At 36.8% G+C, this 13,848-nt stretch overlaps 1 protein-coding gene across 3 annotated transcripts in view; it reads right to left on the bottom strand.

The window, feature by feature from the left end:
* FANCC (FA complementation group C) overlaps positions 1-13,848 on the bottom strand; it is a 79,801-nt gene that overhangs the window by 29,986 nt on the left and 35,967 nt on the right. For all 3 annotated transcript variants that reach the window (XM_085043703.1, XM_085043705.1, XM_085043704.1), the window contains exons 5-6: positions 1,941-2,060; positions 1,127-1,191 (exon numbers count right to left, since the gene is read on the bottom strand). In XM_085043703.1, coding sequence (XP_084899829.1) covers positions 1,127-1,191; positions 1,941-2,060 — 185 coding nt within the window. The remainder of the gene's footprint in view (positions 1-1,126; positions 1,192-1,940; positions 2,061-13,848) is intronic.

Below are 13,848 nucleotides of genomic sequence, written 5' to 3'. Positions count from 1 at the left end.
CAGGTATTTCTCTTCCCAACAGTCTCAACCAGCTTTTCAGCCAAGTTTGTTTCGTCCTACTTTTTAAAACATGCGTGTTTACTTCCTACATGGAACAAAACTTCATGATACTCCTCATTAACTGCATTCATTATTTTAATAAAATCAGCTCTAAACAAATTTAGCTAATTTAATCTTCCTTACTGAATACCTAGGCACAAAGAGGAAGAGGAGTAGAATAGCCAAGTTTTTGGCTGATGATACAAGAAAGATAATTCAATCCGCCTGTTCTTTCCTGTAATTTTACAAGCTATGTGGTGTAAAATAGGTCATAGAACTCATTTCTTCATAGCATCACTTTTGACTCTGGAGGGCAACAGAATGTGCACAGGCATTTTCTTTAATTCAATTAATTAACTATTAATTATTTCAATTTTATAGTATTTAAGTTATTTTATTTAATTATTAGTTATTTTACTGTTTAATAATAATAATTTAATTTTATTATAATACTATTGTAATTATTTAATCGCTAATAATTTAATCATTATAGAAATAACATTACTACCATTTAGCATTATTAATAATTATAAATATAATTAATATTAATATTAATAACAATTATATTATATTATAATACAGATTGTAATTTATATTTATTATTCTATTATTAATGATTTAATCTAATAAGTTGAATACACTTAAAACAGAAGACACAATTTGAACTCAGTTTATATTAAAAATACTTATCCTTATTTTTCCTTTTGGTTTTTTAGCTGCAATTTACTTAATTTACATGAAATTGAAACGATCTACTGACAATCAAATGACATAATTTTTAGAGTACCCAAAAGACTATAATCTACATCTCAAAGTTAGTAGAAAGGTACAAATCTCACAGCAAAAAAAGGCATGATCACTTCAAAAATAGTGATAACACCAGCATTAGGCAAACGTTCTTTGAAAGTCCCTTCTAACCATTCTATGATTCCTAAGTTAAATAAAAACTCCATCCCTTAGATTATCTACATATGTATCCAAAACTTTTCAACTGAAGCTGAAATTGCCCAAGACTGTAAAATGATCCTCATTGAACTGTAATGATTCAAACCAAAACATTTCAAAATTATGTTTAGATAACACCTACCTCCCCTGAATGGTAAGTCCGTTGAACTGGTTTTCTCTGAGTTCTGTTACTAATGAAAAGACCATCTGTTAAATACAATAAAAAGAAATAAAATCAAATACATTACATTTACTGCCAATAAGCAGACATTAGTTGCATGGTTCTCTGTGTGACTGATGTACTGTAAAGGTTAATAACTTCCTCTGTTCATCTATTCTGATTTTTTAATTTTTTAACTACTGAGGTCAACTGTGCTGCAAAATGTTATTTTAACACACTATATGCCTTACATATTTTAAAACTAAAAAGATACTCATTTTAGCTCTGCTTCCTCAAGAGTTAAGACAAAACTTTCAGAAGAGCATTACTAAAAATTTTTACATGCTTTATCCTTTTCCAATTATGAAATATTATTCTCCCTATTTTTATGCATCTTAAATATAAAAGTGACTTTACCTACAAATAGAACTCATCTCCCATTTTAAATTTAGTGGATACAGTAAAGAAAACATTTAGAAGTTATATTCTAATACATAAATATAATTTTAACTTCATGGGGAAAAAATAATGATAGAATAGGGGTTTTTTTCTGTTACAGCACAACAGGAATGGGAATTTTGTTTTTATGAACATCTATTGTAGTGTAATCTAATAAAAAAATTATCATTTGTCCAGAGATCTCCCACTTCATTTTCTCCCTTAAAAGGTTGTAACTGAGGTAAGAAAAGATAAACAAAATTCAGTTCACGTTCCTTACCACAATGACAGCTCTGTGCTTGTGCTTATACATTGGTGATTTATTATTAACAAAATCTCAATTACATAAAATACTTACATTTTTAACTAAGTGACAGTAATAATCTTCTGATGTGTAGCCCAGAGCTGATATGAATGAACTGGTTTCAGCTTCACTACTTTCCCACTTAGAGGAAGAAAGGAGATGGCACAGCAAACTCTGAGAAATCAACAGAATGGCAATAAAGAAAGTATCAGGCTACAACAGGCTGTGTAAAAAGATACATCAGCTATTGAACTCTGCCTAGGGTAAGGTCTTTTAATCAGCTGTGGGCATTTTACACCATTGACACAGAAGAGCAGGCAGCTCCCACCAACCGTAAGGAAAATGCTGCAGCTGCTACAATCCAACCAGGGTTCACACACTCCACACGGTTTCAGCAGCTGTCCAACAGCAATGGAGACCATTCACATCACAACCAGACAGACCTTTGCTAGGTTTCAGCTCTCTGGGAGCTGTTTCAATCATCTGTAGTCTCAATTAGTACCATGATCAAGAAGAGAAAGTGTGGAATTCACATCTATTTTTCCATATCACTCTTTCAAGATACCCTGGGATTCAGGGTATGGCCTCATAACATAATTTGCTTAATTTTCTCATTATCTTGAAAATATAGTGATAAAATCTTAGCTTGACATTTACTTCTCTACCAATTTCACTATGAAATGCTTTGCATCTCATTAAAATCTTTTACATACAGCATACAATAATCTAAGCAATCCTTTGATGATAGATTCCAAGTCAGATTAACAGGTTTGGTACATTGCTTCTGCAGGTGTGTACAGAAACTCTGAACATAGTTCTCATGCTTTCCCAGTTCTTCAGCATTATACTACAGCTCTGCTGTCATTTGGACAGATTTTACACCCCAGCACCTTCCCAAGCAAACTCATTCATGAAAACCAAAATCTTGATCAGGTTTGTGCATCCTGGTGTCACAACTGAGCACAGGTACTTCTGTGTTGATTATCAAATAATCTGATCTGCATTTTTTACAGCTTTCGTTTCTTCCTGTTCTTGCCTGCTACGTGCTGATACAACAACAGTTATGTTCCCTTTCCAGGGTTCATTTCAGGGCTTTATGTATCATAGACACTTCAAGTATAAAGTAGATTACACTTTATACAGCACTAAGTATATAAAATTCTTTGTAACAGAGAGTCAGGATTAGTATACACTGGAAAAGGTCTTAATTTAAAAAATATATGATTAAAGGAAAGTTCAGATGAAAGCTCTGTGACTTCCATGGGTTTAGGCTGCTTCGTTCTATGCATTCTTTCTAATAAAAAGAGGAACCTGATGAAAGATTTTGAGACCAAAAGAAAAGAAATCTCATTAACTCATTTTCTCCTTGCAGAAATCCAAGTATTTATACTTGCTTTTGTTGAATATCCCTAAAAGCAACTGCTTCAGAAGTACTGAAATTAGATATATTCAATCCATGTGTTCCATGTTTGATTGATGTGAGAGAGAAGAATCAGCAGAAGAATACCAGAGGTCTAAGAAAATTAATTGTCATCAAAATAAGTAACAAGCATTTGGGATACATTATTTATTGTACTTTAGCATTCGTTTGCTACATTGAAGAGTTATGTTAAAGGCCTAAGTATCCTTTTCCTTCATTGTAAACCTCTTTTCCTAGATAGCCCTTAGTAGGAGACACTGCTGTTCTATTGCTATCCAGTGAATTCCCCAAAACCAAAGAGGAGGGAAAATGCTGCAGCAAAATAGATTTTAAAGTAGTGACTTACATTCAACTTTTGCATTCTTAAGACAGAAAAGAGCAGATTTTCAAAATGTACAAGCCTCTAAATATGTCAAAAGTGAAAGCTAAAATCTATTAAATCAATATCCAAAGAGGCCTTAATCAATTTATTAATAAAAAGCCATATATTTTTATTGTCTTTTGCAACTATTACTAAAGTTAAATTTTCTTTGCAGAACATTAGCAAGGGTTCAGGCAATTAGTTCCTATAAAATAGGAGAGTTTGCCAAGTAGAATGAGATAAGGGACCAAACTCCAAGTTGAAAACAAAATAAAAGAGGCGTTACAGCAACAAACCTGGGATGCCACTTTTGCTAGAGATAAAGAAGGGGCTTGAAAATTACCAAGTCTGTTGGATTACATAGTGAAAGACTTACAAAAAACTTTGACCAGTGACAATAAACATAAAAATGTCTGAAAAGGATTTGACAGGTTGTCTTGGCAGCTAATGACAGCTAAATGAGGGAATAGCATAAAACCCCATATATTCACCTGTAACACTGTGAAATTTATTATCTAGTGACCCTTTCTGTAACCAGAATTTTCCCAAGGATAAAAATAATCAAACACACTTTTTGTGAAGAGAAATTTCAAAATTACTTTCCCCTTGTGTAACAGCTAGTGTTAACCAAGCAATAGAAGAAATGAGAAGCCAGAATTACTACACATCATCAGAGTCTGCATATGCTCGGCAACATTTCCCTGAGTTGTTTTTTGGTTCAGTATTGTTTTAGAGTTTTATTTGTTTATTTACTTGATTGAAGTTTTTTTTGTTGTTTCATTTTCAGTTTACTAGACCCATGCAAGGAATTTGCAATTTTATTTTTTTTTTTAATGTACAAAACCTCAGAACAGCCAGAAGGGGGCAAGGGAAACACAGGCAAGGAGATACTGTAGTCACGATGAAAGGAGCTATTAGGTATTTATATAAGACAGACATGTACTAAAAATAGAAAACATTTAAAATTCAGCTCTATGTCTTACTTTCACTTTACTGAAACTGCAGCAGTGGAAAGCCTGAGACATCCCTACATACAATGAAGATATTTATTAACAGTAAGTTAAAGCATTTGTCTTTTCCAGTTTAAAAGCTTTCTTGCTTTTCTAGAACATATACAGAAAGTTCTCCTCTCTAGAAAAAGTAGCTTATTTACTTCTTACATAACTCTGGTTGTAAGTGATAATTATTTTACTACCCTATTTTAGCAGAGAGCTGTCTGAAAGAAAAATCACTACTGACGCTTCACTCATACTTGACAAATAAGCTGTTAGGACAAGGAATATATAATATATTCCTCAATGCAATGGGATTGACTGGGACAGTAGGATCGAGTGCACCCCCAGCAAGTTTGCAGATGACACCAAAATATGTGGTGCAGCTGATTCCCTGTGGGAAGGGATGTCATCCATAAGTATAAGGGATGGGCCTGTGTGAACCTCAGGAAATTCAACAAGGCCAAGTGAAAATACCAGCACCTTGGTTAGGGCAATCTCCAGTACCAATCATTGGGGATAAAGGGATGGAGGGCAGCCCTGCAGAGAAGAGCTTGGGAATATTAATAGATGAGAAACTGGACATGAGCCAGCAATGTGCACTTGCAGCTCAGAAAGACAGAGACGCTGGAACAGGTTGTCCAGAGAACTGGTGGATGCCCCAACCATGGATGTGTTCAAGGCCAGGTTGGATGGGCCATTGAGCACCCTGATCTACAAGAAGGTATCCCTGGCAATGGCAAGGGACATTGGCAATGTACTATATGATAGCTGAAGGTCCCTTCCAACCCAATCCATTCCCCAAGACTATGATTTGTCTAAGTTGAACTGTTCCTTGAAACCAAGCAGCTTCCAGCTGTTCTACCACAATCCTCACAAATGGTGTGGAAGGGGTAGTATAATGGCTAGAAATAAACCTTATACCTAATAACCTCCAATTAAAGACAATATTTTTATATTATTTTTCTTAGCAGGTCAGCTGGAAAGACAAACTCAATACTTGTGAGAAACACAATTTTCCAGTTAGAACATGGAAAGGTAAAAGAAGCAAACTATTCCAACAGACAATCTCTAATAAGATCTGACTGAGAAGAACAAAAAAAATCAGGTAATTATTTTCTTATATTTGTCCATTCTCTTTCATCCCATGTATTATCAACTTGAGTATCAAAAAGACAGTGCAAACCAGTAATGGCTAATTTTCAACTAAATGGCACTGAAAACTGTTGGGTTTGAAGTTCACAAAGTTTAAAATCTAGTAATTCTCAGATCTTAAGGGTTATTTCACATCATACTGTAGAATTTGGTTAAAACTAGCTCCAAGACTGAGTGTAAAACAACATTCTCTTACATTTAAGTTTCTTCCTTCATTTTTGAGATTAACTCTTTCAGAAAGTACTATACAGAAATCCAAAAGATTTCAGATTTTCTCATATATATAGGAGGCAATACAAATACTCAAACATAGTAATAGGCTCCATTACTACATAATGAATCTTCCCCAAAAGCATTTTCGAAAAGAAAAAAACATAGCAGTATTTTTGACACTGATGACTTTTTAGGAATCATTTCCAGCTCAATACCTACAAGGCATTCAAGTACATGATAAGAAAATTGTCAGTACTATATGCATTCCTGTATTGATGATACCAGTCACAGATCCTAGACTACCCCAGCAAAATTAAGAGCTGGATCTACATAATCATAATTTATTTCTGGTAGTGAATCAATTACCACTCACTGTGAAATCCACTAATATCTCATTCTACAAGCCAGGAAAATGGATTAATCTGCAGCAGAAGTGCTGCATTCAAAAGGAAATATTAACAAGGTGTCTTTTATTCTTGCATTTCTAGAATCAAGGTGTCTGAGTCTGGAAAATGAACAGCAGTAAGGCATAGTGCAACATCAGAATTGACTTTTTTCTTGATTTCCCTCACCACTGAGTAAGTAAGAAGGAAACCACCTTTGTTCTAGTCGCAAGAGAATAAATCCATTCCCATGGCCTAGGACTAAAGTTCTGAATGGGACAAAATCCCATTCAACCTGAAACTGAATTAATGAATTTTTATAAAACCCTCACAATGACCGACTTTTTTGAACAACCTTGCCAATGGCTTTATTTTATTGATGTAATTTACAGAGCAATAACCCCAGACAATACAAAACCCACTGCTGCAGAGAGAATGCTAATATCTTTAATAGTCCGATAATCCCATGATCATTAGCATAAAGAAATAAACTAATTTCTTTATCATTGTAAGCATACTGCTTCCTATCTACAAGATCCTATAGGGGAGGCCTGCATTAACATTTACTCCTCTGACTTACAGATTGTCTGTAAGGCTATTTCAAATTAATTCACTCGGGGGAAGTGGAAGAAATGAGAACAGACTTGAAACTGAAGACTTCTGACAACATGAATGGAGACAAGAAGTCACTGTCTTGTTGCTTATCACTCCCTCTATGTGTCAGTAAAGTTATCCTGCTCAAGTAACCTGGTCTCCTACTCTGACAAGGTGACATGCTAGTGGATGAGGAAAAGGCATGGATGTTGTCTACCTGGACCTTTACAGATTCACAGAATTATACTCTGAGTAGGAAGGGATCTGTAACAATCATCCAAGTCCAACTCCTGGCCCTGCACAGCACCATCCTCAAGAGTCACACCATGTGCCTGAGAACATAGTCCAAACACTTCCTGAACTCTGTCAGGCTGGTGCTGTAACCACTGCCCTGGGAAGACTATTCCTGTGCCAGACTGGCCTCTGGGTGAAGAACTTTTTACTAATATCAAGCCTAAACCTCCCTGACACAACTTCCTGTCATATCCTTGGGTCCTGAACTGGTTGTTAGAAAGAAGAGATCGGTGCCTGTCCCTCCTCTTCACCTCATAAGAATGCTGAAGACCTCAATGAAGTCTCCCCTCAGTCTTCCCACTTCTAGGCTGAACAAACCAAGTAAAATCTGCCAGTCCTTGTACAGCTTCCTCTCTAGACCCTTCATCATCTTCGTAACTTAAGTAAAGACTTTGACACCATTTCCCAAAGTATTCAACTGGAGATGATGGCTACTCGTGGGTTGAATCAGTGTATCCTTTGCTGTGTGTAAAACTGGCTGGATAGGCAGCCCAGAGAGTGGTGGTGAATGGAGTTACTTCCAGTTGGTTTCTGGTCGATACTGGTGTCCCCCAGGGCTCAGTGTTGAGGCCATTCCTGTTAAACATCTGTATTAATGAACTGGAACGAGGGGAACAAGTGCATGTCACAGCCCATTGGCATGGGGCATGATGCCCATTATAGATTCTCATCAGGCTGAACAAGACACCAGATCACATGTCAAAAAACTCATATTTTATTGTACAGTTGTCTTAACTACAGCAACCAGCCCACTGCTTTAGACTGAAAAGGTGCTGGCTAGAAGGCCTTAAATATGCACATTTAAGTAAGAGGTTCTGGCTAATAAGTCCTTACACACCAATATTCAAAGGTCCTGGCTCACAAACCACAACACCCCAACTCAAAGGTGCTGGTTAACAAGCCATAACGTACTTCCACTATCTCCCCACACCCACAACAAAGTTCAGTATGGAGTATGGGATGGGATAGGATATGATTTGCTTAGGCAAAGCAAGGGAAAAAAACAAATCCCATCTCCAGTCCTTAGATCTCAAAGCAGTCTTGTCATGTGGATGGTCCAGAGCTGGGATAAGAAGACAAAGGAAACAAAAGAGAAAGAGAGAAGAAAAAGAGAAAAGAGAAAGAAAGCCAAAGAAATAAGAGAGAGAGAAAAAAGGAAGAGGGGATCCGATTCACTCCCTTTACAGTTCAGCTGGTGCATACCTCATATAAATTAGACTTGTCACACGGTTTTGTTCACTCATGCACAGCCAGCCCTTCTCCAGGAGGTGAGGTGGGGGTGGGGGACTAAGCACAAGTCTTAAGTCAGAGCAGGAACTTGGTTCAGAACAGCACTGCCCTAGCTCCACAGGACCCTCTCCTCTGATCACACCTTTCCTGTTGCAATATTCAGAATGTTTGAGACCAAACATGCTTAGATCTGATCCTCTAGAGTGTCCCCTCAGTCAGTTTGCAGATGACACCAAGTTGAGTGGGAGATCTGATCTGCTGAAGGGTAGGAAGGCTCTACAGAAAGATCTGGACAGGCTGTATCGATGGGTTGAGGCCAGTGGTATGAGGTTTGATAAGGTGAAGTCCCCGGTCCTGCCCTTGGGTCACAACAGCCCCATGAAGGACTACAGGCAAGAGAGGCTGGAAAGCTGCACCAGGAAAAGGACCTGAGGCTGAACCCAAGACAGTGTGTGTGTGCCCAGCTGGCCAAGAAGGCCAATGGCATCATGGCCTGTATCAGCAATAGTGTGGCCAGCAGGCCCAGGGCAGTGATTGTCCCCATGTACTCGGCACTGCCGAGGCTGCACCTCAAATCCTTTGTTCAGTTCTGGGCCACTCATGACAAGAAAGACATTGGGGAGCTGCAGAGTGTCCAGAGAAGGGCAACAGAGCTGGGGAAGGCTCTTGAGCACAAGTCCCATGAGGAGCAGCTGAGGGAGCTGGGGGTGTTCAGCGTGGAGAACAGGAAGGGAGACTGTATTGCTCTCTACAACAGCTTGAAAGGGTGTAGCCAGGTGGGGGTTGGTCTCTCCTGTTACAGTCTCAGCAACAAGTGACAGGACAAGAAGACCTGGTCTCAAGCTGCATCAGGGCAGGTTTAGATTGGTTATTAGGAAAGATTTCTTCACTGAGCAGATAGTCAGGCGCTGAAAAAGCTGCCCTACTGCTGGTAGCATCATCACTCCTGGAAGTGTTTGAAAGTTGTGTGGATGTGGCACTTGGGGACATGGTTAGGTGGCAAGATGACAGTCCAGTGCTAACAGTTAGACTTGATCTTACAGGTCTTTTCCAACCTCTGTGATTCTAAAGAGGACTAAGCAACAAAAACACTTTTTACATAAGCTAAGCTAACTCTTTTGATACTCCTCTTTAATTAAAGAAGGCTGTTTTCCATGTGCTACAAGGGATTTGTTGAGTTGCTCCACAACTTTGTTTCTCACTGACAACCATCTAATGAGGCACATGCATCTATGAAAGCCTGGAAATTACTTTTCTGGAGCAGAACTTGTTCTTCCACTGATTTAAGTAACACAGCCCCAAGCAGACAGCAACTCAGCCAGTGTCCACATACCCTGCAAGGCAGGAGATGCTTTAGCCTTCTGATACTGTATTTACCAAGCAGGGATCCAAAAGCTCTGAATCCTGTTACTCCTTCTTTCTGAAATAACCAATATTTTCCTGCACACATCAATGAGGAAAAATATAGAAGCTTGCATTAAAGGCACATTTACTTCTGAAATTAGACATCAACACAAAAATAGAACTTGATTTTTTTACAGGATGGCAAGTTTTATGCTAGTAAATGTATCTGTGTAGCAACTGTCCTGGAATTTATGACACAGTTTCAAAGACATTCCAGGGCAGCCAGATAAACCAATTTATTTCTGGAAACTCCTCAACACACTCTTTCCAAAGTATTTATGATTCTGAATGTGCTCAGAAGCAGATGTGAAAATCAACAGCTCCAGTGTATTTTGAACAGAGGTGATGGATGGTTTCACTGGGATAAGCCATTCAAACCTGACACTGATTAAGACTTTGCAGTGACACTACTGAGCTCTTTTTGGCCTTCTTGGATGAGTCATTAAAGCAACAGTAGAGCAGGATGGAACTGAATAATCTATAATTTATTCCAAAGAATACTTCTCTTAAGTATATTTTCCTTGAAAATACAGAGTGCAGTTATTTTTTGAGAAGAGACCATTTTGCTGAAATACATTTTGCTGAAAATTATGTTCTGTGTGAATCTGTTAAAGTACAGTATGGATACCCACGGGGAAATTTCTGAAATCTGGTCAACTCCTAGGTTTATTTCTGACCTTTCTATCAGATTCAACAGGAACCAGATTTCCTCAGTTCTGATAAGAAAAAGCAGGTATAACACGAAAAACTACATCTTATTTAGAAGAAGCTTTAGAAGTGCTACTTTTTATTCGCATTTACCAGAGAATGAGAATTTCTTGTATGTCAATGATTTCAAGAGTCTGTACGTCAGTGCTGTTTTTAGGTGTTTCCTCTACAGCCAGAAGGCCCATTGCTTCCAACACAAGTCTAGAAGACAAGAAGTCAAATTCTGTTTCCAATCTGGCTTAAAAAGCCCTTCAAAACTGTATATCAATTGCAACATTAAAGAAAAATCAGACAATATGATTTTCAGTCATTATTAAAAAATAAAAACACTATATAATAGGTTTTTTCTTTAGAAGTATGATTCTAAGATCCCACATTACTTTCTAAACCATTTAATCAGAGTCCTCAGTAAGCAAGATATACACATTGCTCTGATTTGTTTAAATATAAATTAATCTGTTTGTTTGCTAGCTTTCAGCAGCTCAACCCAAACCAAATTCCTGTAAATATTTTTTAGTAATGTTTTCTTAAAATCCTGCCTAAAGGCCTATGAGTTTTATTGTGTCCCATATCCTCTATATTAAATGACTGACAATAAAACACAAACAGGTTTGCTACTTTTAAAACCTTCTTGCTATGAAGTAAGTGGCCAGTTCTAAAGAATCATAGTTGCTAAGACTGTAAATGACAAAGCAGAACATTCATTTAGGAACCATTTCAACACCAACTCTTTAGGAAATCAATTCTGTGAGTGGGATGCTGACATAACACAATTCATATTATTTCCACACACTTATCCATTCTTGACAAAGTTTGTGAATTTAATTTTTCTTTTAAGACCTCTTGCTCACTTGCTCCTTGCCTCCAGGAAAAGACAGAAAAATAGTTCTCCACAAACTAAAATAAAAATGTAAAAGAATATAAGGTATCAAACATCATACAAATTTAAATATAATCTAGCTTTCAAAGTACTGTTTTACTCAAGACAATTCTGTTTTCTAAACATTTTATAAAATTCTCCGTGAACAGATTAGGGGAAATTATATGGCCTATATTTGTGAACAACTTAATTAATTATCAGTGTGTGACTGCATATTTTATACACTAAAAAAATAGTAAAAATATTTAAATATACAATTGATAATGTAACCAAAATGTCCAGTTTCTCCTTTAAAATTAAAACTGGTTAAAATGCATTTCAAACAGACAATATGTTAAATTACATACACACATACACTTCAGTAATTTTCTAGTCAACACAATCTCTCACTTTACCAAACTGAGTCTATTTCAGTAACGACACACAGGTTTTGTGAAAAAGAAATCACTTCAGTTTCAATTAAACATTAAGAAAGCCTGGAAAATTCTTCTGTAATTTAGTTAATTAGGGCCAAAGTCCCTAAGTATAGGGGTAGGAGGGGGTTGCTTCCTACATTTCTTTCTGACATTTACTGTCAGGAAGTTTTCTTATTTCAGTACAGTTTATGGATACATGCATCTATGGGGTGGTTTTCATTAGCTAAATTCTATACCAGCACACTAAATAAAACTGTTGGTTACATGTACATGTTTAGCATTTGTTGGAGCTTCTCATTTTAGTCCTTCTTCATATAGAACAAGAATCTGACATCTGCACACATCTAAATCTTCATTGATAACCATGAAAGACTAGCTGATCATGAATAAGTTTAGCAAGAGTGGATAGATTGTAAGATTGTTTCCCTTTTACTTTACATCTGTGAGTCCTATAATTGCTAGAAAAATCATAACCTCAAATTTGTGCTTTTTTCAGTGAATGTATGTACCCATGTCTAATTTTCATACTTCCAATAGGTACACATTGCAAATACTGCACCTAATTTACAATGATACTCAGGAAAAATTACTTCAATCCCTCGGGTTTGGATTTCCTAAGTATCACACCATTAAAAGTCTAAGGGAAGAAAATTGTCCACTGACCTTCTTAGCCTAAAAAGCACAAAATATACCTATAATGGTAACACAACAACTGCTGGTCACAATTATATTAGGTTGAGCAAAAATATCTAATGCCAGTAGAATTTCTTCAAACAGAGGCCTCTTTTTGTGTCTCAGTAACAAATCATTATTCTTTACTAGAGCCACCTGGCACTACTAAAGCGCTCTCTGAGAAATGTCAGCTGGCTAGCAAATTGTGACACTTGCTGTTAAAGCTCAAGCAGCCTTAAAAGAAAGCAGAATCCTTAGTTTCTCATTTGGTTCTTTGACATACTTAGCTTTTGTTTATTTTGGCCCCAAAGCCAAGAAATCCTTTATAATCATGTTAGCTTGGCATTGTTAATGAATTATCTTTGAAGAAGAGAGGTCTGTTTTCTCCCAGCCCATTCATAATATCACACAATTTTCAACCAGAAGACTACGGTAATACTTGCAAGTTGCAAACATTGCAAGTTCTCTAACATCCTACCAATGTAACTATCTACAGGTGACCAGAGAAGGTCCAAATCAGCTTAGAATGCTGATTCTCAAAGGAGCTAGTAAGAAGACAAACTATTTAGATGTATAATCTTCAAAATGTTAGACATGACCAAGAACTCCCTCTGGCTGACTTTACAAAACTGAAAGAACAACAGCAACAAGAAAATACTGACAGTGAACTCAGTAAAACTTCAAGACAATAAGCATTAGAAATCGTCTACGTGCTGTATGTGTATCTTCACTATTAAATGTTCTATCACTGTGTTAAAAAGGTACAGCCCCAATCCCTTCTTGTATGAATAGGTTTAACATCTTTTATTCACCCTCCTGTCCTTCACGAATTTAATTTTTTTTAGAACATATTCTACTGGAAATCTCGAATATATACTATCACCATATCAATGCTCTACTCATCTTTGATTCATTAGTCAAATCCCATTTTCATTGCATATTACCCCTCACCAAGAAGTGACCCACTCTAACCATACCTAAAAATCTTAAGATCTTTAACCCTCAAAAGAACTGCACATTAGCAATTTAAGAGGCATGTAAGTCAAATCTTAAGCAAACATTGTCATGAGATGTGGGTTTCGTAAGCTTTGCACACCTCAGGAAGTGCATGCACTTCAACAGGATAAAGTCCTTGTTATCTGGGACACAAACAAATTGCACAAATGACAGAGAAAAGTGCCTGTATCACTCTTTACTACCTAGGGACACATTGCAAAGCAGGCAGACTTGATTCTTAAAA

The sequence above is a fragment of the Lichenostomus cassidix genome, chromosome Z, assembly GCF_008360975.1.
Source record: "Lichenostomus cassidix isolate B80296 chromosome Z, HeHo_3.0, whole genome shotgun sequence".
NCBI lineage: Eukaryota > Metazoa > Chordata > Aves > Passeriformes > Meliphagidae > Lichenostomus > Lichenostomus cassidix.
Note: the sequence above shows the minus strand (reverse complement) of the source record. Positions and strands in the feature narration are given on the sequence as shown.